The 27,697-nt window shown below is 59.5% G+C and overlaps 1 protein-coding gene across 4 annotated transcripts in view; it reads right to left on the reverse strand.

Annotated features, from left to right (window-relative positions):
- ACLY (ATP citrate lyase) overlaps nucleotides 1-26,963 on the reverse strand; it is a 40,206-nt gene extending 13,243 nt beyond the window's left edge. Inside the window, exons 1-18 of one of the 4 annotated variants that reach the window (XM_045836460.1) lie at nucleotides 26,806-26,963; nucleotides 22,454-22,635; nucleotides 21,098-21,220; nucleotides 19,111-19,173; nucleotides 18,480-18,670; nucleotides 17,973-18,052; nucleotides 16,777-16,907; nucleotides 15,855-15,973; nucleotides 14,666-14,802; nucleotides 13,986-14,047; nucleotides 12,190-12,307; nucleotides 10,181-10,335; nucleotides 9,658-9,748; nucleotides 8,552-8,581; nucleotides 5,270-5,411; nucleotides 4,823-4,991; nucleotides 2,731-2,835; nucleotides 1,749-1,945 (exon numbers count right to left, since the gene is read on the reverse strand). In XM_045836460.1, coding sequence (XP_045692416.1) covers nucleotides 1,749-1,945; nucleotides 2,731-2,835; nucleotides 4,823-4,991; nucleotides 5,270-5,411; nucleotides 8,552-8,581; nucleotides 9,658-9,748; nucleotides 10,181-10,335; nucleotides 12,190-12,307; nucleotides 13,986-14,047; nucleotides 14,666-14,802; nucleotides 15,855-15,973; nucleotides 16,777-16,907; nucleotides 17,973-18,052; nucleotides 18,480-18,670; nucleotides 19,111-19,173; nucleotides 21,098-21,220; nucleotides 22,454-22,635; nucleotides 26,806-26,947 — 2,237 coding nt within the window. In that variant the 5' untranslated portion in view covers nucleotides 26,948-26,963. The remainder of the gene's footprint in view (nucleotides 1-1,748; nucleotides 1,946-2,730; nucleotides 2,836-4,822; nucleotides 4,992-5,269; nucleotides 5,412-8,551; nucleotides 8,582-9,657; nucleotides 9,749-10,180; nucleotides 10,336-12,189; nucleotides 12,308-13,985; nucleotides 14,048-14,665; nucleotides 14,803-15,854; nucleotides 15,974-16,776; nucleotides 16,908-17,972; nucleotides 18,053-18,479; nucleotides 18,671-19,110; nucleotides 19,174-21,097; nucleotides 21,221-22,453; nucleotides 22,636-26,805) is intronic. The other 3 variants (XM_045836458.1, XM_045836461.1, XM_045836459.1) reach the window with 3 other exon arrangements.
- Between the last annotated feature and the right edge of the window lie 734 nt (nucleotides 26,964-27,697).

The raw sequence follows: 27,697 nt of genomic DNA on the forward strand, positions 1-27,697 counted from the left end.
GCACAAGGGAAGAGAAGGAAAGGGAAGGAAGAAGAGTGAGTTAATGAGCCCAGAGAGGCTTGTTTGGTGGTGAGGGAGACCCGGAGAGCACGTGTGTGGTAGCTTTAAAATAGGTCCACAGGTTCTTTCCAGAGGGTGGAACCTCACGCCTCTCCTCTCGACACCGGGATGGGTTTCATTAACGAACAAAACGTGGCTAACGTGACTCTGTGATACTGACTTCCAAGGCCAGGTTACAAAAAGAACAGCTTTTTCTGGCCCTTTCTCTTGAATTGCTCCCTCCGGGGGAAGCCCTGAGCCAAGTCACCTGGACGCTAAGCAGCCTGTGGAGAGGTCAAGGCCAGCCTGGCCAGCCGCATGGATAAGCAAGCCCCTCTGGCCTCAGGCCTGCCTCCAGCTGACTGCAGCCCGGAGGATACAAGGTTTAGCCACGCCCCTAAAGAACAGGGCAGGAAGTCCTTCCTCAGCCAGGTGACCCACCTGATATGACGTGGAAGAGCCGGGGAGACTGACAAGGTGACTCCGTCTCCCCGCAGCTTTCCGCGCGGAGCTGAACAGCAGCAGCAGTAAAAGTCACAGTGACAGTGCCAGCCGGCAATGGCTAGCGTCCACGAGGGTGCTAGGGACTGCTGACCACTGCCCCCTCCGACAAAAACGGGACTACACATAGAACGGGAAATGCATGCACTGCTCTCTGCCCCGAGGTCCAGACACAGAGCTCCCGCGACCCTCGGGATCTCTCCTGAGCGCCGGGGGTGCTGAGAGGCTCTTCCGTTCCAGTGTCTGGTCTTTGATCCTGGCCCCCGATACCAGGCTCCTGCGACATTTTAATTTCCTAAGTAATGTGGGTGGCGGAGGGTCCTAAATCCCTTGGAATTTCCTGGGGGATGGAAGGATCTTCTACTCGAATGGGGCCACCCTTGGTGGGCCCCTGCACGGCTCCTGGGGGGCCGAGGGTCACCAGAAAGACTAGGCCATGGTGAGAAGCCGGGAACTTCCGGCCCCACCCCCCATCCGGCGGAGCGGGGAGAGGAGCGGAGACTGAATTAATCAGAAATCATAGTACAGGATGAAGCCTCCATAGAAATCCCTGAATGTGCAACTGGAACTTCTGGGCTGCTGGCCAGAAATGGGAATGTGATAGTAGCAGAGAGTGAAGGAACAGTGTTTTTCCTGTCACTATTATTAGCCACAATAAACACTTACTGAGTACTCATTAAGTGCCAGCCCATAATACGTTAGCCTCTTTCTAATATATGACCTCACTTAATCTTCCCACCGACTCCAAGAAGTGGGCACTGTTATTTTACCCACTGAGGACGGAGGTCTGGGGGATACAGGGTAAGGAACCCGGCCAGGGAAACTGGGATTGGAACCCCTGTCTGTGGTCTGATTTCCGAATCGGTCCTGCTAACTGCAGCCCTCTGCTGCCCCCCTATGGCCACCTCAGACATTAAACAGATCTACCCCACAGGCCCAGATGCCTTTAAAACTCCTTTCCCTGACCTTTGTGCCCATGTTGGTCCTGAGACAAGAGCGGATATGCCCCGTTTTGTGGACTTAAGATAACATTCCTACCTGAAACTAAGATAATATTGAATGTTGACTGCAATGGGAAAAACAAACAAGACAAAAAAAAAAAGAACAAAAGAACAAAGAAAGAAAGAAAAAGAAACATCACTATGTGCCAGCAGGACCCCGGCAGCAGCAGGCAGTGTGGGAGGTCCCCTCGGCCCTCCGCGGATCACCTGTCCCCGCCGATGGCCACGCCCTCGTAGACGCCATCCGTGGTCCTGGAGATGATGTTGTTGAGCTCGTTGGACATGCCCCCGGAACGCGAGACGTAGGCCACGCTGCCCGGGCGGTAGAGCTTGGAGGCCAGGATGTTGTCCAGCATCCCACCCGTATTCCCGATCTTAAAGCAGCCGGGCTTGATGCCTCCGACCTGCAGGGGCGGAAAGGGCAGTCAGGGAGGAAGGGTGAGAGCACCGGCCTGAGCACACAGCCCCGAGGACTCGCCGGGCCCCGCACGGCCAGCCGGCCCACCCGCCCCACTCCGGCCAGGCCGGGGAGGCAGTGGCCGAGAGAGCTGGCACCTGCCTAAGCAGGACCTCTTCTCTCCCTCGACAGACATTACTCGGAGAACAGCAAGCCTCATCTGCAAAACACAGCTTACTGCCGACAGGTCTACTCAGGGTTACGTCACCTTCTCTGCTCTGCGAGAGTGACAACGCCCAGCACAGGTGGGCCAACAGGTGTGTGCCTCCGCTCAAAACCACCCGCTGCCTCTGAGACAGGAGGTCCTTTTGTCTCAACGTCACATAACTGTCACTGAGACAGCTAAGTAAAAACAAAATAACAAAACAGTCTCAAGGCAATCTCACCTCACAGGAAGGGCTTTAGGTCACAAACACAGCCTCCAGGGAGAGGCTGTAGCTCCTCCTCTGGGTTACAATCCAAGGAACAACCAAACACAGCGATGCCGTGTGAGAGGAGGCAAACACTTAAACCAAGAACCCACCCGTCAGCCCCTCGACGCTGTAAAGGTGACACGGGCTGGGGAGAAAGCCCTTTAAAAACTAACTGGAAACGGACAGACGGGCTTTCAGCAGGTGCCCCCTAATCCTTTCCAGCTCAGGAGACAGAAGGATCAACAAGTGAGTCTCCCGAGGGCCCAGCACTTCATAAAACAGCCTTGAACGCAGACGGCGTTCCGGAGGGGACACTCACGGTGGCAGGTCCGATGATGGTCACGCCCTTCTGGTCCGCCTTCTTGATCAGCTTCCTCGTGAGGGCCTCGGGGATGCCTTCGGCTATGATGGCGATGGTCCGGATCTGAAGGAAAAGAGCAAATGCCCCCCCCCCGCTCACTCCTCAGCTCGGGTGGGGCAAGAACACAGCACCCGTGTGAGAGCCCTCCCCCCAGGTCCCGTTCCAGGCTCTAAGGACCAAGTAACATCAACGACACGCGCCCCTTCTTCCCACAGGCCTCTGCTCCTGTGCTGATCGCACCAGCCCTCCCAGGAACCTGCGGTACGCTCTCCCAGGCCCAGTGCGCGAGACGCAGACACCTGTGCCCCACCTGCTCGCAAAGCAGCTGCCATGGCTTTCTCCGAGGCGCCCTCTGAATCCCCGACTCTGTGTCCCCAGAGCACAGAGCCCGTAAGTGGTAGAAACGAGCTGCTGCCACCCTCGGGCCAGAGAGTGGGCAGGGGGGAAAGCCCGAGGGGCCGGGGAGTGGGCGGGAAAGACTGAGAGCCATCTCTACCTCTAGTCCAGGGGCCGGCAAACTATTCCTATAAACTATAGACTATCCCTATAAAGGATCACATAGCATTTCAGGCTTTGTCCATCATGTGGTCTCTGTGGTAGCTCAGCTTTGCCTCTGTAGCACGAAAGGGCCACGGACAACACGTAAATGAATAAGCACAGCTACATTCCGACAAAATCTTATGCGCGGAAGGACGTGGAGGACGCGTCTGGCCCTTGAGCTGCACTTTGCCAACCTCTGACCCAGACTAAAAACCCAGCTCGTTTCCAGCACAGCTGCTTTCATTTCCGCTCCGTTCAGTACCCAAACCGGTTTAGCTCCTCCGGCCTGGCACTGAACCCTGCCAGTCCGGGGCCGGGCAGGAATTCTGAGCAAAAGAATCAATATCTTATTCTATCTGGGGGGTGGGGTGGGGTGTGTGTGTGTGTCTTACAAACCAGTAACAAAGAAGACAAACATCTCAATAGAAAGAAAAAAGGGGGAGGAAGCCAAATCAAAGACTAAAAATGGCCCATAAATGTTTTTAAAGGCTCATTGTAATAATTGAAGGTACGACAATGGAACAGAACGCCTATCTGTTCGCCAACTACACGTGTGTTACGTCCGAGCACGCAGCGTCGGCACGAGCACCGAGAAGCGGGTGCCTCGCACCCCCGGTGGGCGTCTGTCTCGGCGCAGCTTTTCGGTGGGGGTGCCCGGCCGGCACGCGCCAGAGGCTTTGAGACCTGCCTGTTCTGAGGCAGCGGTGTGATTGCTAGACAGTTATCCTGGGGAAATGATTAAGGGCATATTCCAACCACTCCCAGATGCTCATCGCCAGACTTGACGGAGAACTGCTGCCACCCATAAACATTTCCTGCCGGGGAAAGAGTAACGGAAGAAAACGGAGAGTTCTAGCCCTGGCTGGCGTAGCTCAGTGGATTGAGCGCGGGCTGCGAACCAGTGTCGCAGGTTCGATTCCCAGTCAGGGTACATGCCTGGGTTGCAGGTCATGACCCCCAGCAACCGCACATTGATGTTTCTCTCTCTCTCTTTCTCCTTCCCTTCCCTTTCTAAAAATAAATAAATAAAATCTTAAAAAAAAAAAAAGAAAAAAGAAAACGGAGAGTTTTGTAGAATAGTGTTCCCTTTGGTCAAACCCAGGAGAAGGCATGGGTAAGAAAGTACTCAAAAATAGCAGCTGTGTTTCTGGGCAGTGGGGCTTGAGGTGTCTCTTTCTTTCTTGTATTTATCGGTAATTACTGTTTTTTTTCTGTAACATGTAATGATTGCATAAGGAAGTACTTCTGATTCTGGTTTTAAGGGCAGGCTCAGACAGCACAGAGACGAGGGCGGCTGACCCTGACCCGGCTCTTTGCTGGCCCTGGTGAGCGGCCAGCCGCCCCAGGTTATGGCCCCGCCTTCTGAAGATCGAGTGTCTCCAGCCGTTTTCGCCCAGATCAGCAGTGGGTCCCAAGTCCTGGCCACCTATCCCAGGTGGCGGTGGCCACGGACACCCCTCAGGAGCTCTCCCCCAATACCCACTCGGTCCCCCGGGGCCCGGCGACCAACCTGTGCGTAACTCATGGTCTCAATGGTGCTGTCGTAGGCAGAGCGGAGGGAGGCGAAGTTGATCAGCACGTCCACCTCCGGGTGTTTCTTCATGGCATCAGCCATGTTCTTGAAGACGGGGATCAGGATCTCCTTGTGACCCCAGTAAAACTTCTGCTTGTGGTCCCCACTGCGAGAAAGGCGAAGGAGGGGTCAGGACCGCCTGTCAGGGGTGGGGAGGGGGGAGCCAAGGGGAGGAGCTTCATCTAGAAGGTGGAAAGGCAGGGTTCTGCCCTCAGAGTGTTTCATCTACCAGAAAAGATCTTCCAGGAGTGTGGCGTGCCCTAGTTCGAGATGCACAGTCGCTTCCCCAGCCAAAGGGACCACCCAGCTGCTCCCCCAGCCCCGTCTCAGTGAGGGAGGGGACAGGACTAGGTGAGGCGGCCTCCCTGCTGTGGCGTGACTTACGTGAAAGGGTAGACCATGGCGGCCACCGAGGGCTCGTCCCGGGAGCAGACGTAGTCGAAGTCCAGCATGCCCTGCACGGCCCTGGTCTGCATGCCCCACACAATGGCCTTGGTATGGCGGCTGAAGAGGGTGGCGCTCTTTCCTGGTGGGCAAAGACACAGCGAGTGCACCCGGGACACACACCCCTGTGAGACTCCTAGGGGCAGGGGCCCTCTGCCAGACCCCTCCATGTCCCAAGGCCAGGGAGGGTGGCTTCTCAGAACCACAAAGGGACATTAGGAGGGTGGAATTCTGAGAACTTTGGGAGGGAGTGCTTCAGTTTCTTCTGGAAGAGGTGGCAGAAGTTAAAAAGAGCTCAGAAGATCTGCCTGCCTAGTGAATAGCTCAGCAACAAACAGAGAAAGGATTCCCATTGCAAAGAACAGGTCTATCAGGGCCTTTTCAATGTCATAGGAAAGGCAAACATGTAATCAGCCTCCTGGTTATATGCAAACGGACAGTTGATAAATTACTTTTAAAGTCATTGGAAAAGAGTGTCAATAAGCTCTCCCAATTCTGGGGACTGCAGGATATTATACGGGAAGAGACCCCCACCCCTCAGAACAGACTTAATTATCTTCTGGAGGACAAGCTCCTTGTAGTACAGGCTTCCCAGCTAAGTGAGTGTTCCAGGAACCCATCTGTAGCAGTGTACCAGCTGGCGTTGTTGTGAGAGGCTGTGTTCAGCTTCAGTGAATTATTTTTTGAAGGCTCAACACATCTGCCCATTTCACGACGGGTGACTTACGAGTGCACCTGCCCACACAGCACCGAGTGTTCAGCAGTTTTTGACCCAACACGGCCTGACCCCTGTGCCCCACCCACCCTGTTCACCGGATCTCTCTCAAGTGACTTTTTATTGTTTCCCAGGATGAAAAGCCATCAGAGGGAAACATTTTACAGTTGTAGAAGAGGCGAAACAAAAAACAGCAGAAGCACTAAAAGGCATCCAAATCAGTGAGTTCAAGAACTGCTTTGAGCCGTGGGAAAAACGCCTCAATAGGTGTATCGTATCGAATGGAGAGCACTATGAAGGTGACTGAAGTGTAAACGCATAAGAATACACTATTTTTTTTAATAAATAAGTTCTGTTTCTGGGGGGTCTCCCCCTCATACAACTCTCCGACAACCCTTATCACCGGTCGAAATCTGGACATAAACCACGTGGGGTCAGGGTCTGACTCCGCAGGATTCTGGGTCAGCCAGGGCCCCGGGGAGAGGTCTGCTCAGCTTTATCTTTAACGGAGGTTCCGGCCCTGGCCCTGGCCCGGGCGAGGTGGGGACAGCACGCTACTCTCCTTCTGGCCTCCTCCCCCGACCAGGCGGCCCTTCCCCGCTCAGGACAATGCTCCTCAGGACAATGCTCCTCGGTGGGCTCTCCAGCCAGCAGGAAAGGGGGAAGGGGCAAAAGAAAGGAACGGAAGGAAGCATCTGGCAGAAGTGGACTCCTCAGCCTCGAAGGGAAAGGCTCCTTGGCCGCCCTGCAGGCGCTGAGCTCACCCTCCCTGCCCTGCAAGTCCCGAGCAGGAAGGTGGCCCTCAGGGGAGGTTCTCGGCTCCGGGGGGGGACAGAGCACCCAGCCCAGTGGCATCTGGCATTCATTAACCTACTGTGCTAACACAGATTTGGCTAACCGAGTTCAAGATCTGATTCAACGGATTTAGGAGATCCCTTTCCCAAGGCAGACAGGCTGCTCATCCCCACAGGCCCGCCTCTTCCATTGCAGCAGTGACACAGGCTCCTGACGCTGCAAACGCCTGGGATTTACTGTCACTGGGCCCGTCTGGGCTCTGACGAGGCATGAGATGCCGGAACAAGGGAAGCCACCCGAGCAAGTAGGACACTGAAGCCCGGGGCTGCCAGATGACTGAGATCCTAGGTCACCTGGCGTCTGAGCCAGGATTACGGCTCGGGTGCGCAAGAGAGGAGAAGGAAGATAAGCCCTGCCACTGCCCGCCCGAGTCCACGCACGACCTGCGCACACGCGCACGCCTGTCCGCCCAGGAGGCCGCAGAAGTCAGGACGAAGCCTGCAGTCTCTGCAAACCCGCTCACCTCCAGCACGAAAGGGGCAGAACCGGGGTGCTCACCTCCTCCGACAGAGAGGAGCCAAAGCCGATGGGGGCAATCCTCGGCCCCCCAGCAGTGAGGAGCCACCCCTGACCCCACAAGAAACCTGCTGGGGCTAAGAGCCCCCCCACTAGGCTGCTCCTCTAGACCCGTGGACAGGGAGGGGCCCACTCTGATACCAGCTGTCTCTCCCCACCCACTTCTCAGCTCGGCTGTGGACTGGCAGTCCCTGCGCTGGGAGAGCGCTCGAGCGCCCGGAGCACTGGAGCGGCCCCTGCGCTTGGCCCGGGGCTCAGCCTCAGGTCGTGCCTTTCAGGAAACAGTGAATCCTGCCAGACAGTCCAGGAGCAGCTGCACTCCCGGCCCTTCCGGAGGGACACAAGCAACCCTGCCTGGTCATCCCTTCCCCTCCCCTGAGCGGGGACAGGGGTCGTCACACATCGTCAGAAGACTCCCCTCCCCCCGAGTGAAATCTCCCATGCTGCGAACGAATGTCAAGTTAAACAAAGCCCTGATGCTTTGACAAGGCGAGCAGGTGTGTTCTGTGTGCGCGGGTGCACTGCACACTGTCCTCAGCAGGGACTTCAGACACCAAAGCCCAGGCCCCTTCGACGGCACCTTTCCGGGTTTCTCTCCCTCTCCTCCTCCTCTATCCCGTCTTCCAGCCAAGTCCCAGAGAAATCTGAACCTGTCCCTGGCACTGGGGGCTCTGGGATAAAGCCGGGAGGTGGGGAAAGTGAAGGAAGACATTGTGAGATGCAGACGAGAACTGGGTGGTCCGTGGCTCTCCTCCTCCCTCCTCCACTGTGCTCTGCCACTCCCTCTCCAGTTTCCATGGCTCCCCCCTTCCCAGGAGGACCCTCCCTCCTCGGCACCACTCCACTCTCCAAAGGCTGTGGGTCTGGCTCTTCGCCCCTGCACCCCCCGAGTCTGGAGCCAGAGACTGCCACACGGCCAGGAGAGCACCGAGTGGGGGCTTGAACTAAGCAGGCGTGGGGAGGGAGGGGGCGCGAAGACCAGGACTTGGGAGCAAGGCCACAGCGAGCGAGCGAGGCAGGGACGGAATGTACCAGACAACACTGCACCCCGCTGGGGAGGGGAAACGCAGCAAACGGCAAGACTGAACCCCACTAACAAGCCACACGCAGATTTGGGAAGGGCAGGGGCATCCTACCTTGCAGGGGTCTTGGACTTGGGACTGAATCTGTCAAAGAAAATGACCAAGGCAACTGAGTGACCTGCTGATGGCCGGAGGCTTTGGAGGGAGAGGGTGGGAAAAGGGCAGGGTCCCACGGACAAGCCTGGCGGGGCGGACGCCCTCACCGTCTCACGTCTGTTCCGCAACAGACAGGAGTCAAGCCGGCAAAAGAGAAGACAGCACCCGTCGGCAGAGCAAAAGCAAGAGAGAGCGAAGGACCAAAGGGGGCAGAGAGAGGGGCGGGAGGAACATGAAGGCCTGGGGGGTGCCCTCACCACCGAACTGCCCCAGGCCCTCTGAAGGGACAGCCGGCCTGGTCCCAGCCTCTTTCCACCAGCCCTCGTCCCCACAAGGCTCACAAGGGTCAGGCTGAGATGGGTGGGACCTGTCACCGGGTGCTGTGGGTTTGGGGACTACCCGGCAGTGGCTTCCAACTCGGGGGCCTGGAGCCAGTGTCCCTGCTTCACAAAACGCCGCGGGCACGTTCTGCCCACACCGGGAAGAGGGTGCACAGGCCACACCAGCCAGCCCAGCTGTGACTAGAGCCGTTACTGCTCGCCGGCAGCCAGGGCTGGCTGGCGGGGCGCCCGCCTTGGACGAATCAGAGGAGGGGGAGACAAGGCAGGTGAAGAACAGACAGCACGTGTCCTTGGGGGCAGGGGGGGGCAGGGGGGAGGCTCCGGAAGGCGGTGTCTTCGTAGGAGCCCCAGGATGGGGGTGGGCAGGAACTGCCGCTGTACGGGAGCTCGCTCCGCCCTCCACTTGGGAGCAGAGTCTGGGAGACCTTCCCACCTCCTGGAATTTGTGTGACCCTGTCTCCTCCGCAACCTGCCTGTCCTGCTCAGCCCCACCCACACGCAGGAGAGGTAAGGGGGTAGAGGAGAAGAAAGCGAGGAGTGAGACGACCCGGGCCCGGCTGGGTTCTCGGCACCAGGAGAGCCATGGGGAAGGCTCGGAGCATCCTCAGGGCTGTTCCCACGCCCCACGCCCGCTCCTGCAGCAAAGCCTGAATGCCTACCATCACCTCGTGCGGCCCAGGAAGGGGAGGGGCACAGGGAAGGTCCGAAGCCGCTGGGAGTTACCTTGGGGCACAGCGGGCTTGGCCTTCTTCGCAGGCGCCACCTCGTCGGCCCTGGACTCAGAGAAAGACGCAGTCCTGCTGGGGGCTGGCGTCTGCGGTGAGACAAGGAGAGGGAGTCAAAGTCACGGGTCGCAGCTGGCAACAAGGGCCACTGGTTCTTGAGGACCCAAAGCATATTGCACTGCTCTTTACAAGCGGTGTCCACCAGTGCGACTCCAGCCGCCTCCCGAGGCAAGAATCAGTGCCGCCTCCCTGCCCAGGTGAGCAAACCAGGGCTCTGGGCAGGCATGGCAACTGCCTAGGTACCTCCTTCGGCAGGATTTGAACTCAGGTCTCACTTCAACAACCCCGGGCTTCTACCCATTATTCTGCCTTGACTGGCACAGAAAAAAACTGGCAGAGATCATGAAACCAACTACATACTACCTCCCCCCCATGTCCCCAAATGGCACAGGAGAGGGGCACCATGTCCCACGTGGGATGGGGGTGTGAGGGGCTGACAAGGCCGGCCGGCTGGCACCTACCGACGTGCTCCCACTGGCGTTGAGCAGGAAGTTTGCGGTGTGGGCAGCTGTGGGCGGCTGATTGGGGATGGGCCGGTGGCCCAGGGCCATGCCCACGATGGCCGTCATGTGAGTCTCGGTGCCGAACACGTGGATGGGGATCCCAGTGGTCTTCCCTGCGGAGGGGGGAAGAGAGTCCACCATTCAAGTGCTCGGATCGGTGCCTGAGCCCACGCGACTCCGCAAAGGTCCCCTGGGGTCCTGCCTAAGGCCTGGCACTTCCTGTGCAAGACCAGTGGCCCACGCCAGCTGTCCTATCTTCGTCGCCCCACGGATTCCTGATGACTGAGTGAGAGCAGCTCTGCTGACACTCCCCAGGGACCCAGACGCATCATCGGCCCGCGCTCCGCCCGTGCACAGCCTGGATCCCGGCCCTCCAACCCCCTCGACCTCACGCTCCGGCCCCCCGGCCTGGCCACTGTCCCTAAGCACTGGCCCCCCTCCCGCTCCACAAGGAGCGCCCTTGCCCAGGTCTCATCACCCAGCTGTTCTCGTCATTCAGCCCGAGCGCCTCCTCCCAACGACCTTGACAGCGCCCCGCCCCCGCCCCCCAGCCCGCTTGCTTGGCCCTCGGTAGAGCCCTTCCTGACAGCATCCTGTTCCACCGACTGTTCACTGGTTCGATGTTCCGACCACGACCCAGTGACATTCTGCAACGTACTGGAGGCTGGGCCCGCGGCAGGCACTCACATTTGGGGGGAACTAGAATTCGGCAGTGCTTCGACTGACTGAGGCGGGTTTGGTGTTTGCCATGGACACCAGATTTGGAAAAACGGGAAAATGCACAGCGTTTGCCTCTCCAGTCAGAGAACACACTCACTGAGCACGAACACCTCACGTCCGTCACCCCTCTGGCACCTCACTGGGACCCCTGCCACACACACACTGAGCAATGGGGGCCGCGGTCCACTCAGGACCGAAGCTGCTGGTCACAGAGTGCACGTATCTCAGTATTTCAGGCTCAGTCAGCTCAGGGCAGCCTGATGTCGGTCCTGCCTAGGGGCCCAGGCTTCTCGAAAGCTCGGACGGAGTCTGACGACTTGTGAACCTGCAGGAGCCACTCTGAGCCTGGGAGGGGCAAAGGAGACCGAAACAGATGCCACGCCCGCTTCTCCCCGGGCTCTGCTGCTCCACCAGCGCCCTCCTCCCCCACATCCAGGCACCGCGGAGCTGGACTCCGCCACCGCCTCGTGAGCGCGCCCCCTGCTTCTGCCCTGGCTGCCCTCTGTCCGCTGTGCACCCAGCAACTAAAACAACCCTTCCAACTCAAGGCAAGCCGCGTCTCTCCTGCGGCCGGGTCTCCCACAGCTGCCGACCCAGGGTCCTGCGCTAGCCCCACACGTCTGCGCCGGTCGCCTCGGTGCCCCGTCTCTCAAACCCTGCCCCTTGCCCCCTCGGCCCCTCCCTGGGCCACCCCCAGCGGGCCTGCACACACTAGCCTGCCCCCCCCCCCCCCGGCAGGTCCCGAACTTGCCCTTTCCTCTGCAGACAGTCACCAATGAGCAGTGCCCTCCTCTCCTCCAGGTCCTTGGCCCAAAGCCACCTTTTCAGTCCAGCATTCTCTGATCACCCCACAAAAACCCGCCCCTGCCCCCCCCCGACACACCCACACTGTCCCTGCACCTGCTCTGTCCTTCTCATGCACAACACGCGACCTGACTTCGCAGTCAACGTTCTTAACCGCACGAGGGCTTGGCTGGCTGGCTGGCTGGCCGGCCGGCCGTCGCGTGCCGGGTGTGTGGCTGCACCCGCCGTGCCCGGCACGGAGCAGGTGCTCCGCAAGCACTTGTGAAACGCACACGCTTCCCTGCCCACTCGGAAGCTCAGGACCGGTCCACGCCCAAGGGCAGGAAACAGAAGCGGGGGCAGGCCCCGCACCCCGGGAGGGCGGTGGAGGAGCACGGAAGGACCCCCAAGGAAGCAGGCCGTGACACTCGGGGCGGGAGGGAGAGAAACGGTCCCCATCTTACCAACTTCTCCCATCACCCGCAAGCCCTCCTGATAGTTGGGGCCCCCTCTTCGGACGAAGACGGTGACCTCGTGCTCCTTCAGCGGGCCCTGGTAATCCCGAATCGCCCTCACGATGCCCTGGAAGCACGAAGGCACAGACAGGCAGGTGACTAAAAACGAGGCAGCCGCAAATCAATGACCTGTAACCGTGACAAACAGACATTCCGGGGCGCATGGCACATGGCTGCTTCTTTTGACAAGCCCCGGCGGCTGAGAGTTTTACGTGTGTGGTCTGGGCTACGCACAAGCTGCCCCAAGGCCTGGTACCTGCGATCACTCGTGAAGACGCTGGGATGAGAATCTGGAGTACCCAGGCGTGCCACCCCTCAACAAACGGGGTGCTGGGGGCTCCCAGTACCGGTGAGACTTTGCTGGTCCCTCTCTTGTCCCATCCACAGTCATTCTGTCATCTCACTGCAGTCTGGGGTGAGGGGAGCGATCTATGCTGGGGCCCTACCCAAGAGTTCTCACGGGCAGCGAGGCACAGACAAGTTCAACGTCCATGTCCCGTAAGAGCTTCCTCAAGACGTAGGAGCAGCCCTCACGCTGAGGACCGACATTGGGAACTTCAGAGAACATGCAGGTGCGCACCCAGTGCGTTTCCACAGACATGGGGCTGGCCCACTGAGCCAGGAGTCTAACTGCTGCCACCCAGGGCTTTACCCAGTCCCTGCTCCGGACCCCACCCGCCCTCAACAGCCTCAACAGCCATGCCGGCTTTATTGTGGGGCTGCTCGAAGCTGCGACAAAGCTTGGAGAGTTGACCCATTTCAGATTTGTCCGCGGAGTCAGGTCCCATCAGGGACGACCTGTTTCGGGCAGGACTGACGGGGCCTGGTCCTCCACAACTTGAGAGCGCAGACTTCCAAGACTGACATTTATTGCCCTGGCTGGCGTAGCTCAGTGGATTGAGCGCGGGCTGCGAACCAAGTGTCGCAGGTTCGATTCCCAGTCAGGGTACATGCCTGGGTTGCAGGCCATGACCCCCAGCAACTGCACATTGATGTTTCTCTCTCTCTCCCTTCCCTCTCTAAAAATAAATAAATACAATCTTAAAAAAAAAAAAGACTGACGTTTATTTATTCAATACTCTCACCACCTACTTAAAAGCACCAGACAGGGCGCATCCCCATGAACGGCTTCCATGAGCCCCTGGCGGCGGGGAGTAATAAATGGCCTCCTGAGGTGGCTGCTTGAGGGGACCAATTCCTGAAACAGGTCAGCTCTGCCATCCTAGTTGACCAGCAGCCACACTTTAAAGCTGTGTGCCCGTGGCCCTGACCGTGTCCAGGGACCCCGGCTGACAGCCCCTGGCTGGGTGAGCAGGAGCCCCAGACTATCGGAACGGTTTCCTCCCTCTGACCTTTTGGGGAAGGGACTGGAGAGTGAGGGACGAAAGACCAGCAGCAGCTGCAGAGAACCCAGAGCCCCACAACGGAGGGCTGAGAATGAGGGTCCTCCAAGACACAGTTCTTTGAGGACCGGTCCCGAAAGGGGGATGGCAGCTCCCCGCCCCCTCCCCACACCGCAGACGGGAGAGTGACATCCCGGCCCAGTGAGTGCCGGCTGCCCGCCCAGAGACATGGCCTCAGGTCCGGACCTGCCCCAGGGTTTTCTGCTTCCCCCACGAGGGACCTCTGTCGGGACTGGGTGATTCACGGGAACTTGCTTCTTCCTAAGCCTTGCTTTGTGAGAACCCCCCTTCCCGGGTTCCCCCATGCTCCCCAGAAACCGCACAGTCGCTGCAGCTGGTTACCTTGAACGTGGCGGCCACGTTGGTGAAGTTCGCGATGCTGCCTCCAATGATGAGGATCTTGCCTGGGTTCGGAGTGAGAGAGACATCAGGACAGGGTTAGAAAGGCGGACGTGAGCGTCTTACCAGACCAGCCGACTGAGGGTCCTCTCCTCTGAGCGAGGGTCCGCCGGCTGTCAGGAGGCGTCAGTGCAGAGGTGGGGGACACAGGCTGGTCTCTCCTGATGACGCTCAGGCTCATCAGCTCCACTCTCCACCCCCCACACCATGGAGCAGGCCGTTACTCCGAACCCACAGAATCCACACGTAACGCCTAGACGGCCGTCCAGAGACCCAGCTTGGTTTCTGGGCACCCCTGGCGGGAACCTCGCTCCACCTGGCTCTGGGTAGGGTGACCGGTATGCGTAGTCGCCGACAGTGGAATGGCACAGGCGGGCAATAAACGCCTACGGGCCGAGTTTACACCAGCCAGAGAGAGCACACGGCTCGCCGCCACCCTCGCACCCTGCTCACGGGGCTTTAAGCCGCCTCCTCAGCTTCTCAAGATCCCCCTCTGAGACGCCGTCACTGCCCACGGCACCGCAGGGGGACCTGGGGCCCGGAAGTTAAGTGACCGGCCCTGGGCTGCAAAGGACCGGGCGCAACCTCGGGGCCACCCCGAGAAAGAAGCGTGTGTGCCTCACCTTCGGGGTGCTTCTCGCGGGTCATGAGGGACAGGATCGTCTTGGCGTAGTCATAGGTCTGCTGCTCGCTGGGGGCGCCCGAGTACTCCCCGTAGTTCGCCAGCTCGTTGACGCCCCCCAGGTCGCAGATGGTGTCACTGCCAGGGAGACACGCAAGTCAGCGCTGGCTCCGACTGGAGCAGCAGAGGACGGCGGCCTGGTGCCTGGGAGGACACGCAGACACCCCCGAAGCCCTGAGGTCCCACTACGGACCTGACTCCTCGGACCTGGGACCCTGAGCCCCACACAGGCCCCACTCGAAGGTTAACAGTGCCGCATCGGGCTCCCCTGGGCAGGGCACTCCGCCAGCGCAGGGCTGCCACCTCCGGCCCCGGACTGACGGCAACGGTGCGTGGAGCGGACAAAGAGCACCGCCCCACACAAAAAAAAACGATGCACCTTCCTGGAGTCTCTGCTGGGCTGCCCCTCGGGAAGTGCTGCAGCCAGAGGGAAGCCCAGCCAGGCTCGGACGGGAGTGTGGCCGGCCAATCGCAGCCCCGAAAGGAGCAGAGGTCTGCTGGGCCTCAAGTGGAAAACCACCAATGACCAAAGGGCGTGGACTAGGATCCCAACACCTCTACGGAGTGTGAAGGGACGCGCACATTTCCACAGGCGCTGGAACGCCCAAGAGCACCCACAGCGAAGGGGTCACTGTGGTGACCTGGTGCGTGGGGGGTGGTGCGGCAACACTCACTTTCTGGTTTGTCTTCTGTGTGTTTTGTGCCCTTACGTGGAACCCACATCACTAATGCCAAAAACTTACACTAATCAAAATAACATCTTTTTAGCCCTGGCTGGCGTAGCTCAGCGGATTGAGTGCAGGCTGCGAACCAAAGTGTCGCAGGTTCGATTCCCAGTCAGGGCACATTCCTGGGTTGCAGGACATGACCCCCAGCAACCCCACATTGATGTTTCTCTCTCTCTTTCTTTCTCCCTCCCTTCCCTCTCTAAAAATAAATAAATAAAATCTTTAAAAAAAAATAACCTCCTTTTGTAGCAAATGGGAGGGTGCATGGACCCCTCCGGCACGCCCCACGATTCCTGCTCTGCACCAAGCGAGGAACTGGAGACATCTAGAGGTGAAGCACCTGACCCAGGCCACACACCTGTGGACCTGCCTGGCACCCCGCCAGCAGCCCCCTCAAGTCACCTGTATACGACAGAGGCACCGCCTCCCGCCACCATGGTCCAGATCCTCCCTTTGGGGTTCAGCAAGGTCAGCTTCAGGCTCGCCCCACTTTTGGCATCCAGGTCTGCAATGTAGGCTTCCTGGGGACCAGACCACAGACATGGGTGGGCTCTGGAGACACCCCCTTCGCCAGCGTCCCAGGTCCTCAGGCCCCTCCCCTCCCCTTTCCCTGGAGACGTACAAAGAGGTGCTCAGCTGCTTTAGGACGGCCAGGGAGGAGAGGCCATGTGGGACCTTACGTGCCTGGGACAAATCACAATGGCATCTGCACGCCCTGAAACCACCCACTGCCACTGTCACCCCCTGGGGACAAACTTCCCAACTCCTTTCTAGGACTTCAAGTCCTGGGCTCTCTGCCCAAGTCCCAAGCCCTGCCGTGTCACTGTTTCTCACGGGCACCTCCTGCAAACACTGGTCGCCTAGATGACGCAACCCTCCCCCCCTCCCTGGGTCCCACCCCTCCCCCCGCCCAGACACATTCCTTGGCCGGGGTTACGTCACGTCACCCAGGCCCGATTCTGCTGTGAGGACCTCAGACAGGATGGGGTGGAAAGGAGCAATTAAAATGCTCAGCAAGTGACAGGCAGAACTACCTTCCTGACAAATTAGGGGGAGCCATTCGGAATTATCCAGAAGCAACAAATCAAGCTAAGAGCCCAGGGAGGTTGATTGAGAGAGATGTCTAAAAGGATTTCTGGCCAGGATTCAGAGCCTTGGCTGACTCCTACCCCCAGCCCCCCATGGGTTTTAAGAAAATTAAATGGCTCTCGACCTTCCTTTCCCTGCCAAACACACCGCCCACGGGGGGCCAAACGCTCATCCGAGATTAGTCACCTGCCCCCCCCCCCATCGCTCTCCATCCCCCACCCCGTGGCGGCCTTACCTCTGGATAAGCCTCTCGCCCGAAGGGGGGAGGGAACTCTATGTCGCCCCACTTCACTTTGCAGATGTAGTCCGCAGTGGCATCCACCTTGGCCGCCAAGTCAAGGACGTAGACGCCGCCTTTGGTCACCACTGCGAGAAAGGCGGAGGCCGTCAGACACCTGCCCCGGGCAGAGGTGATCCCCCGCCCCCCCCGCCACCCAGACCTCCCACACACCACTCCCACAGGGTCCGGGCCCCACACGGGCCTCGTGGCTTCCTCGCTGAGCGAGAGACCAGAACAATTCTCGTGGAGACTTGGCGTTCCCCCACCAAAGGAAAAACAGATCCTTTAAGACCACTTCCCTCCACCCTGACCTACAGGTAATATGATAGGAAAGTCTGTTTTAGCTGCTATGCAATTTTTAAACGTTTCATAAAACGCTACACAATGTACCTTAATTATCTAACCATTTACCCATCCAGGACCCCGCCATTAAAAAAAAAACATGCAAAGGTGCAGGCTGGGGGAAGCCTCACCGTCAGGGGGTGCGCAGGGGAGTCGGGAGGCTGCGCGGGGGCGCGGGGCCCCGGCCAGCAGGCTGCCTTTACTGCCGCCTCACTGGACATCCATCTTCCCTTTCCCCCAGGGCCATTTAGCTAATTAAGTCAGCACAGAACCATCTGGTCCATTAGAACGGCTGGATCCCCAGCTGGGTCTGGAACCAGGACTTTGCCCTGAGAAGCCCTGGCCACAGCCAGATCACGCCACCGACCGCCTTCCCCTGCCTGACAGGCTCGGCCGAGGCTTCCAGACCTTGGGGATCAATGATTGACCAACTCCCCCGCAGGGAGCGCCTCCGAGGGCATAGGGGGGCAAGGAGGAGGGCCCGGAGGGTCAGGCGAGTGCAGAGGCAGCCCCGCTGCTGGGGGAACAGCCTCAGAGCACGCAGGACTTCCCCATCACAGAACAAGTCAGGGCCGAAGGAAGACGCTGGAGCTGGTGAAAGAGGACTACTACTCACGGTCTTCTGGGAGCTCAGCAACAGAGGCCTGCACTCAGTGAGCCCGGAGACCCCTCTGCCCACGCACACCTGCCTGCCTGCCCCGCCCCCTCCGCACACGGAGGCCCAGTCCTCTGCTGGGATGAGCCGGTCCTCTACTCGGAGGAGCCGCGTCCCTACCGGCACTGGCACCCTGCCCCACCCTTGCAGTTACCCAGGGGGTTGATCTCGAGGTACGTGAAGTAGAGATCCTCGTAGAAATTGAAGAGGCCGGAGATAAAACTGGCCAGAATCCTAAACAGGGAGGGAGAGAGAGAGAGATGACCCATCCCTCGATGAGCAGGCTCAACAGCACTGGCGCTGCCCCTGACAGCTGCACGTCCCGCCATCCCGACCCCCCGCCGACCCCCCTGCTCGCCTCCGCCAAGCCCGCTCCCTGGGCATCACTCTTCAGCCACTGAGGCGGAAAGGAGCTGTCAGGCGGGCAGCCAGCGGAGGAGGCGCCAGCCAGACAGGGGCGAGGCGCGGGACGCGGACGGCATATTTCAGTCTGAGCCAGCCAGTTCCCCTCCTGGGGACCGGCGGGGGGCGGGGGCGGCTGCCTGTGTACCTCCCACCCAGACAGGGGCGACCACTCTGCTCTCCCTGCTGTGCCCAGAGCCCGCCGGCCGTCCCTACTCCCCTCCCCCCAACCGCGTGGCCGCGGACCCTCTCACTCAACTCTTTCTTGTCTTCGGGGGCGTGGACCAACAGGTGCTTCTTGATGTCCTCGGGGCTCAGCTTCTTGTCCACCCCGACGAGCAGCTTCTTCGCTTTGGCGTCCACGTCGCCCACGTCCACCCCGCCTTCGTGGTGGAACAGGACGTAGTCCCCTTCCCGGGCAGCGTAGATGCAGACGTAGAACTCCTCCGCCTTGCAGGGAAGGAGAGCGCCACGTGGGTGGGGGCGGGGGCACTGAGCGGGAAGGGGGGTGGGGGGCCGGCCCCTGCAGTCTCGTTTCTAAAGCCCGTGGAGAACATTCACCGGGGAGACCTGTCTACCACCTCCCTCTGGGGCACGAGAGGAGAGAGAGGCCGTGGCCTCGCTGGGTGACAGTCCAGGCTGAGCCGGCCCGACCTGGTCTAGGGGGAGGGGCCCTGCCTTCAGGCCCTTCTCATCTCCGCACTGGGAAGCCACCAGCGCCCTTTCCTGCACCTCCGGACCCCCTGCTTCGCGGGCCCCCCCAGGCCTTCTTCCGCACAGCTTGCTGGACTCTGGTGCCTTTGACTTTTCTCCAGCAGTGTGAGCTCCCCTTTCATCATGCGAGGGTGGGAGGAGAGGGGAGGCCCAGCCTGGAGCCACCTCACACCTACCTGACTGTGCGGAACAAAGGGCTCAATCAGGAAGTTCTTGAGGAAGCCCTTGGCCTTGCCCACCTGCAGAGACGGGGGAGGCAAAGCTCAGGCGGACAGTCCGAGGGAGGCGGCACCTGCCTCTGCTCCCTCCGCCTCACCTCACCGGAGGTGCAGCCCCAGCACTGCCTCCGCGACGCTCAGCAAAGAGAGACTCTTCTGGAAACCACAGACCCTTGTCCAGTACCTTTCAACTGCCGCCCCGCAGGCATGTTTCAAACGCACAGTGCCTGACTACTTCGTCAGGGACACTGACCTCTTTTCCCTTCGACTGTCAGATGAAAAAATGACAACACCCACTACAACGAGCAATAGCCATCTAGTGTGAATGAATCAAAACGATACCTATTTTTTTTCTGTCAGATCGGCAAAGAAATAGATTTGGGCGTGTTTCAGAGTTTCAGTAGTCTGCGTGTGCCACGAGATGAAAAGGGGGGAACCACTGCCCGAGGCCGCAGAGGTCCTCGTAAGGGCCCCTCTCCCACCCGCTTGCTTGCCCTAGTGCCGGCCATGCTGCGACAGGCGCTGCTGACCTTGCAGTCTTTCCCTGCCCCCTCCGGAGGGTGACAAACGAGCTGCCACACCGCCCCGGCCCCGAACGCACAGGGATCAGGAGTCGTCTCCCTCCCAGCCGGCACAGGAGTGAACGAGCTCAGACTAATCCTGGCCCCCCACCTCCGAGCTCGGGCTGGGAGAGCCAGCCCGGGAGGAGAGGCCGGCACGGGGCCGGGTGGGGTGGGGGCGGCAAGAGGGGAGTGAGAGCTTGACCAGACACACTTTTCTGCCCAGACTTTCACGGCTGACCGCAACAGGCCTGCGGAGCTAATCACTTCAAGTGGGTCCCTGGTGGCAGCTGAGGAGACAGCTCTTCATCACAGTGTGTCCCGAAGCCCCACCCGCCCGCGTCACTGCTGAGTCAGAGACCAGACAGTGACCCATCGGAGGCAGTGAGCCGCTCCTGGGCCAAGCTGCTGCCGGCTCGCTCCGACCTCCTGACACCCCCCCCCATGGCTGGAGAGGAGAGCGCGAGGGCCTCCCCGGGGACGCTGTTCAGCCCCAGCCCTGCTGCCCTCTTCCCAGAAGCCTGGAAGCACAAAGGTCAAGATCCTTCAGCCCCCGGGCTCATGGACGATCTCAAGGAACCCTCTTTACTACGAGGGCCAGAAGCTGGGGAGTAACACAAAGAGCTGGTTTAAGAAAGCCCCGTCAGAGAGGGAGGGGGCTCCACTGCCACCTTCCTTCAACTTCCAGGTCAGCCGAGGAAGAGAACGGCCACCCCCAGTCCAGTCGCCCCAGGCGGGGCAGAGCCAGGTGTGGACGGCACATCCCCCCCACCCCCCGGTCCACGCCAAGCCCCTGCCCACCCCTCCCTTCAGCCCTCCAGTTCCCTGTGGCGGTGAGAAGAAATGCAGTTTTATTTCTGAGCATCTCTTAGCCTTCCTGAGCCACGTTTCACTTTAGCTCTCTCGTCGACAGAGCCGAGATTAATCACCAAGCCAGAAGCCAAGAAGGACACTTAATCCTCAGGAGCACTGTCACTTCCTAGGCCTCGGCCCAGTCGCACCTCTGCCCAAATGATTCTGCACGTCTCTTCTTCAACTCTCCCCCCCGCCCCCCCCCACCCCCGCCCAGGGTCTGCCTGTCATGACAAGCTACCATACGCCCTTCCCGGAAATTGAAAAGAAGGGAATTCCCATCTCAGATTGCCAATACAGAAGCAGACCACTTCCGCCTGGCTCTCGAATCGTACTGGGGTTCCTTGGCCGTTCCCCCAACTGGGGGAGCTGGGCGTGAGCCCCAAGGCCGGCCTGGCCGCCTCGGCCAGCACCACAGGACTACCTACCGCCTGACCCAGGCTGCAGTCTGGCCGGTGCGCGGCGAGCCGTGGGAATCACTGCCGATCGAGCAGCTCCCACAGCAAGGCCCCCGACCCCCCCACCAGACTCACCGTGGCTTCCTGCCCCAGCCGTGGCTTCAGCCAGCCCTTGACTTCATCCAGAGTGAGGTTGACCCCAACCAGGCCCAGCTTCCCACGCCGTTTGATCAACTGGTCTGGCTTGACCACCAAGCTCTGCAGCAGGAGGGGTTTGTATTTAGAACAAGGAGAGAGAGGGCAGAGGCGGAGGGGACGGTTTGGGGGCCCGAAGCACACGATAGCCCAGGTGGCTTCCAATCCGCTCCGCTCCCTGAAATGATCCCGCCCCTCCTTTAGGGTCAGCTCGTGGAAGCCGCCCTCACCTGTCTCAGCCCACGTCTTCCTTCTGACAACCAGGAATCTAGAACTGCCTGCGCCCAAGACGGGACCCGGCACAGAGCAGGTGCTCCCCAGACACCTGCTGAATACATGATTGCCTCCCCTCCCCCGTGTGGTGTCCTAACTTCAATAGACTATAAGCTTTAGGTTTAACCTGCAGATTTTGTCTCCCTCACGCTCAGAGTAGGGACCAGCCCATGCCCCAAAAGGAAGAACAGAGAGATATAGAGCCTTGGGTTGACAATGGACCTTAGAGGTCATCTAGTCAACACACCCCTGGGCTTGAACCCTGCCTACAAGCCCAACAAGCAGCCCCCAGCCACTGTTCGTAGACCCCCGGTGCCGGGACATTCACTGCTTCCAGAGGCAGCTCCCTCTTCGGCTGGGCTGCCTCCTCGTGGGAGGAAACGTGCAGCCCCGAACCCCCACCCTTGGTTCTGGTCCCGGGCTCTGGGCCCTGCCGAAGAAGCCTGAAGCTCCCGAGCCCGCCCAGCAGTGGCCCTGCCCGGATCTGAGGAACAGCCTCTAGGCCAGGCTGCCCCCACCCCAGGCCATCAGCCGTTCTACGTCAACTACAACGCCACACTTGCTCATGGCCCTGACCTTCTTGATGTGCCCCACTGGAGGGCGTGGGGGCAGCGGTGGTGGCACACACCTATTTGTCACTGGGCATCTACCCAGTGACAGGCAGCACGCTAACTGCTTCCCAGACCTTGCTGCTCACCCGCACAGCTCCCGTGGTGAGCGTTGTGCCCATGAAGCTCAGAGAGGTAGAATGCTTCGGTCCAGGCCACACGGTTCATAGACAGACAGCTGCCACTGGGACGCACTTGTCCAGTTCCAAACCCATGCTCTCCGCATGCCCGGCCAGGGCACCTCAACACTCGGGGAGCCGAACCCCAAACCCTGCTCAGCCCACTGCATGCCGCCCACCGCTGCGGGCAGTCTGCCTTCACCTGGCCCGCGTGGACACCTCCAACAAACAGAGTGCTTTCTTGTCCTCGGACCCTGGGCCTGGATGAAGGGCCCAGGATGGGGGGGCGAACTCACCTGGCTGAGCAGCCAGGGGTGGTCCTGCAGCAGGCGGGCCCAGTCTGTGTCAGGGGTGACCCGGGCGTACTTGAACCGGTTCTGGATGGCCGAGGTGGTGCAGATGTACTTGTACAGGAGCTCTTTGCCCGTCTGCTCTGAAATTGCCTTGGCCGACATGGCTGCAGAGGGACCTGCTCTGCCTGTTGGGGGAAGAGGAGCTGGTCAGAAGGGGGGGGAATGGAAGCCCTATGCTCTCCAGCAGGGCAGGCATGGACCCCCAGACAATAAAACTCGATCTCAGCACCTCTCAAGAGGGAGAAAAAGGGCTGCCCGGCAGGAGGGATGGGATCTCAAGCACAGAGGATGGGGGAGCAGTGGGAGAGGGAAGACGGCAGAGAAAGACAAAGCTGGCATTTCCCCTAGCACTCTTGGCCTCCATCCTATGTCCACTCCCTCTAGGCAGATCGGCTCACCCGTGACAACGGTCACCCCACAGCAGAGGCAGGTGTGGGGGGAGACCCGGCTTACCAGCGGTACGACCCAAACCTATGCACTGGTCCCACCCGAGGTGGGCACAGACACCGAAACATGCCCTTTGGTTACCTGTGGGGAGCACAGCCAAATTGTGCAATGCCAGCCTCACTCCCCCTACAGGTTTTGTCTCCCCACACCCAGATTCTCCCCCTTTACACACTTACACGCACCACCAAGCTGAAGGCCAGGCCAAGAAGTTTAACCAGCCTCTGGCCAGATCAAGCCCCCTGAGAAGCAAAGAGGAGGAGTCATCTCAAAGCTCATTTCTCCCGGCCGAGTTCAGAGCAAACACAAGGCGGGGGAACTATGACCTTCAGTGCAACCCACCCGGCCCACTGAGTCACCCAGCTGCTAATTTGGAGCAAAACAGAGGCCTCCCTGGGGACCACCCTGCACTGGTCACTTCTAACTGAGCCGGGGCTGGGAAGAGGCAGAAGCCATCCTCAGCCACATGTACACAGAAGCTCACCTTCTGTGAGCCCTGTGAGGTGCACCGAGATTCATAACCCTGTTTCTCAGATGAGAACTAGAAGCTCAGAGGAGTTAAAATAACTTGCCCCAAAAGCCTAACCAATTAGCAGGGGACACAAGATGCGAACCCAAACCTTCTTACTCCTGGTCCCCAGGAGACCCCACACCTCAGCTCAAGAGAAAAGACCATTTCTAAAAGGAATATGCCATGTAAAAAAAAAAAAGGATGGGGGGTCTGTGCGACAATTTCATTTCCCTTCCCACCACTTTTTGTCCTGACACACCCATTGTCTCCCATGGGTGGTAACAGGAATGAGGCGGGGAGAGGAACAGGGGCAGGAAAGGACATCAAGCCACTGAGCTAGAGCTTGGCCAGACGAGGCGAAGTCCGTCCTGCGTCTCCCACAAAGATCCAGAACCGGAGCTGTTGAATTCTCGGGAGGAGACAAGGCGAGGGAAAGTGAAGGACAGCAGAGGCAGGGAGCAGCTGGCTGGTGCATACACACTGGAAGGTCGGTCTCCGCTGCCAGGGGCCACTCTGCGCCTCCCTCCCAAATGGCCAGGCTGCAGCTTCAGGTTCTAATCCTGGCTTGGCTGGCTCCCTCAGCCTCCCAGCGGGTCTCCAGCTGGGCACAATGGGTGCATTCAGTCTAGCGTCTGGCCCAAAGTGGGGTATAGCAGGGAAGGGGCTCAAAGCAGACATTCCCTTTTCTGCCCTTCCCCCCACCCATGACGTCCAGCTCCACCTCAACGTGAGTTTCGGAAGGAGATGCCTCAGCCAGCCGCACTGCCTCGCTGTCCTCCACCCCCTCCCACTCCAGCCCCATTTCCCAACCTTCCTGACTCAGACCAGAAAAACTGGTCCTGAAACCAGATGGGTGCACCTGCCCCCGCCCCCCTCCCAGAGTGCAGCCCAGGGCAGATCAAGCAGAGCAAGAAGGGGGCCATTTCTGACCCCCCTCCCCCCCAGCAGTTCAGACACATGGGGCACCAGTGATCACGAAATCCGAGAGGAAGGAAGCCCCTCTGCTGAGCCTCTACGTCAGAGAGAAGTCTGACAGACACTCCTAGGACACCAGTCCCCCAAACCTGGCACCTGCCAAAACTGACAGTGACCCAACTTCAGAAAGGACGGGGTGAGAAAAGGGACCTTCTGTAGCTGAAAAGTCGCAATTTTCTTGGGCACCAGACCAAATCTCAGATTCAAGAGCTCATCTCCGTAAGGTCCTCAGAAAAAGGTGGGAGAGAAGACACACCAGGGGGACGATACAGGAAAAGATGTGCCAGCTTACCAAAATAAGAGATTTGCCACCAGACCGTTCTGGCTTAGGCGGGGCAAGCCCTCTCAAAGCCAAGGCAGAGAATTTACAAGGTAGAATAAAAGCAGGGAAGGGGTCGCCTCTGCATTTTCACCAACGCACTAAGAGGGCTCACAAAACCAGGAAGTGAACGGGGTGGACATAAGGGGCAAGTTTAAACATTCAGTGGGGTCCTGACGTCTCTCTGGGATAGCAGCCCTTAACCTGTGTGAGGTCTCAGGCTTGTCTGGGCACCCAAAGAAAAGCCCAGAAAAGTGTGCATGTCCCCCGACTGTGCATACAGTGATTAACATCCGATGGCCCCTGACCTGCAGTTAAAAACTGTTCTAGTGACAAGACTTATGATGTTTACCAATCTTGGTTGGAGGACCCCCCCGCACCCCCCCTCACCCTGCCCCAAGGTCTTCGGCTGCCTCCTCAGAAGCTGAATGTGCTGTTCAAACTGGCAGCAAATGGTTTCAGGGCAGAGCTGAGACCCCAGGCGTTGGCTTTGGGGCCTAAGAAACTGTTACCTAATAAAAGGTAAACGCGTAAACCATTTGGGAGAAATCATGCCAAGGAACATGAAAAAAACTCACACTCTCTCTCTCTCTCTCTCTCTCCAAGGAAGGAACCTATGAGCTGAACGAGGTGTTTTCTGCAGACAGGGTATGTGACCCAGGACTGAGCTCATGTACAGCAGCCACCGAGGGCAGAAGCAGCCCACAGGGAAGGCTGAATGAAAGAAAGGAGCCTGTTCCCCAGGCATGTACTTGCTGGGACACAGCCAGCGGTGCAGAACCACTGGGGATGCTACTTAAGTTCTCACTCTGGGAGAAACAGAAAGTACTCATTCTAAAGTTAGTACCCGTAAGACTGGGCTTTTTTGAGGAAACAGGCAATCCTGGAGTACAGGGGAGGGCAGTTCTGCAAGTGTCCTCTATATAATGCCCGAAGCGGGGGTGTGGACATACCAGCTGCCCAGTGTCTGAGGGATCTTTCCATCAAAGTCTCCTAAGCTGTTTAAGAAGCTCTGTAAGAGGTGAAAATCGCCCATCCGGTCAGCTGGGGTCTACCAGCTAGCTGTCCCTCGCCCAACATTTCAGAAATCCAATAAACTGAGCTGGCTGAAACACACAGCAAAGTTACTGTGCTATGCACTGCTCCTCACCATCCTCTCCAGAACCCTCTTCCCAGGCAGACTGCCAGGGACCACCTAATGGCTTAACTCCTTAGAACTGCACAGTATCTGCCAAGGTTGGAGAGGGCAGCAGGCACGGAGACTGGCCTTCTGCCAGGCCCAACAGGAGGGTGGCGGCAGCATCCTCTGGCCCTTTGAGGGGCTTGCTTCAGCCAAGCTCGGTGTCAGCGTCAGGGGTGGGGAGGCAGACGGGCACTCCGGCCATCTGTCGCTTAGAGGTTTGGCCCGACGGCACCTCCAGAGCCAGGAGGGTCCTTCCGGCGTCGCCACTCTACAGCCAGGTCCTCGCGGCGAGGCCAGGCCTCGGGCAGCCTAGGGCAGGCCGACCCCGCGTGGCCCGCCGCGGCTGCACGCCTGGCTCGCTCCCTTCACTTCGGCGCGGGGCTCAGTGAACTCTACAAAACTACGAGGAAGGGCCTGAGCCCGGCTTGGAGGTGCCGGAGTCGGGTGAGTGGCCACCTCTTTCTCTACTTCCCGTCCTCCGCATCCGGTGCGGGGACCGGATGGGGCAAGAGGTGGCCCGATAAAGCCCGAGGAGGCTCGATAACTGGCCCCGGGAGGAGGTGAGAAGCGCCAGCATAGAGTCAATGCAGTTCCGCGAAGGGAAGAGAAGGATGGCGGCAAGCCTGTGCAAACTCCCAGGAACTGGAAAGTGGAAGAGTTGGGAGTTAGTTGCACGTGGCTGCTGGCCGGTGTTACGGACGAAGGATAACCTAAAGCTAAGACCCCCCAAACTTCCAAGTAGATGCAGGAACGGCGCTTTAACACCCAGCCGGCACCGGTGGAGGCGGTTCTGAGCTGAAGGAAGGAGGCAAGAATTTCCTAGGCCAGGTGGGAGACCTCCCACAAAAGCATCCACCCGCTACTCACCTCTCCGAAAGTCCGTGCGCACCGCTCCCTCCACAGAGGCCCTGTCCTAACGTCCACTAGCCGGAGCGCGCCAGCCACCCGCAGCCGCCCGGGATCCGGCTTTTGTTCGGGCCCCGGAGGGCTTCTCCCCGCCCCCATCGGCACACGTCGAGAACCGCCCGGCTATTGGTCACACGCGTTCCCTAGCCTGAGCGCCAGAGCTCCTCCCAATTCGCTGCCCGGTGTAGCCACGCCCCCGTGGGCGGGCCCATAAACTGCTGGGACTTGTAGTCCAGTTAGCGTATCCATCCCTGAAGCTCGAACTGTCCGCGGGTGCCGCCTTTCCGGAGCCTGCTGAACTAGGGAGGGATCAGGGGCGGAGCCTCGGGTGGGGAGATGGGCCGGGCTACGCTGGGAGGAGAACGTACGGGGCCGGGGGCCGTGGCCTGATCGCTTAGGGGCTGGACCGACCGCCACTCCTGGGGGTGTTGTTAGGGGAGGGTATTGTTGGCCGAACTGGCTCTAGGGCTGCTTTGGGGACCTGGAGTCTCTTTCCCGTATCCCCAAGGGAAAAAACTTGACGTCTGCCTCCCAGCTGCCTGAAATCGCCCTCACCGAACCCAGTTGCTTAGCCCCACTTTTTAAGCTCCCGTGGCAGACTGCTTTCCCATATACGTGCCCTTGGATCCCTTCGGTTGAACCAGTGGGGCGATGCTGAAAGGGAAGCCAACATATCAGTCAGTCTTCCCAGTGTGGAATTGCGCGAGCAAGTGGGTGAGCAAGTGGGGCTATGATGATGCCAGTAACACTGCGCGGATTCACGGAAGTTTCCAGCCCCGAGCTGGGGCCATCTCGGCCACTCTCCTGCTCCTCCCTGCCCCTCCCCCATCCCACGCATAGACACTGGAA

The sequence above is a fragment of the Phyllostomus hastatus genome, unplaced genomic scaffold, assembly GCF_019186645.2.
Source record: "Phyllostomus hastatus isolate PE091 unplaced genomic scaffold, TTU_PhHast_1.1 phas_contig_210, whole genome shotgun sequence".
NCBI classification, from domain to species: Eukaryota; Metazoa; Chordata; class Mammalia; order Chiroptera; family Phyllostomidae; genus Phyllostomus; species Phyllostomus hastatus.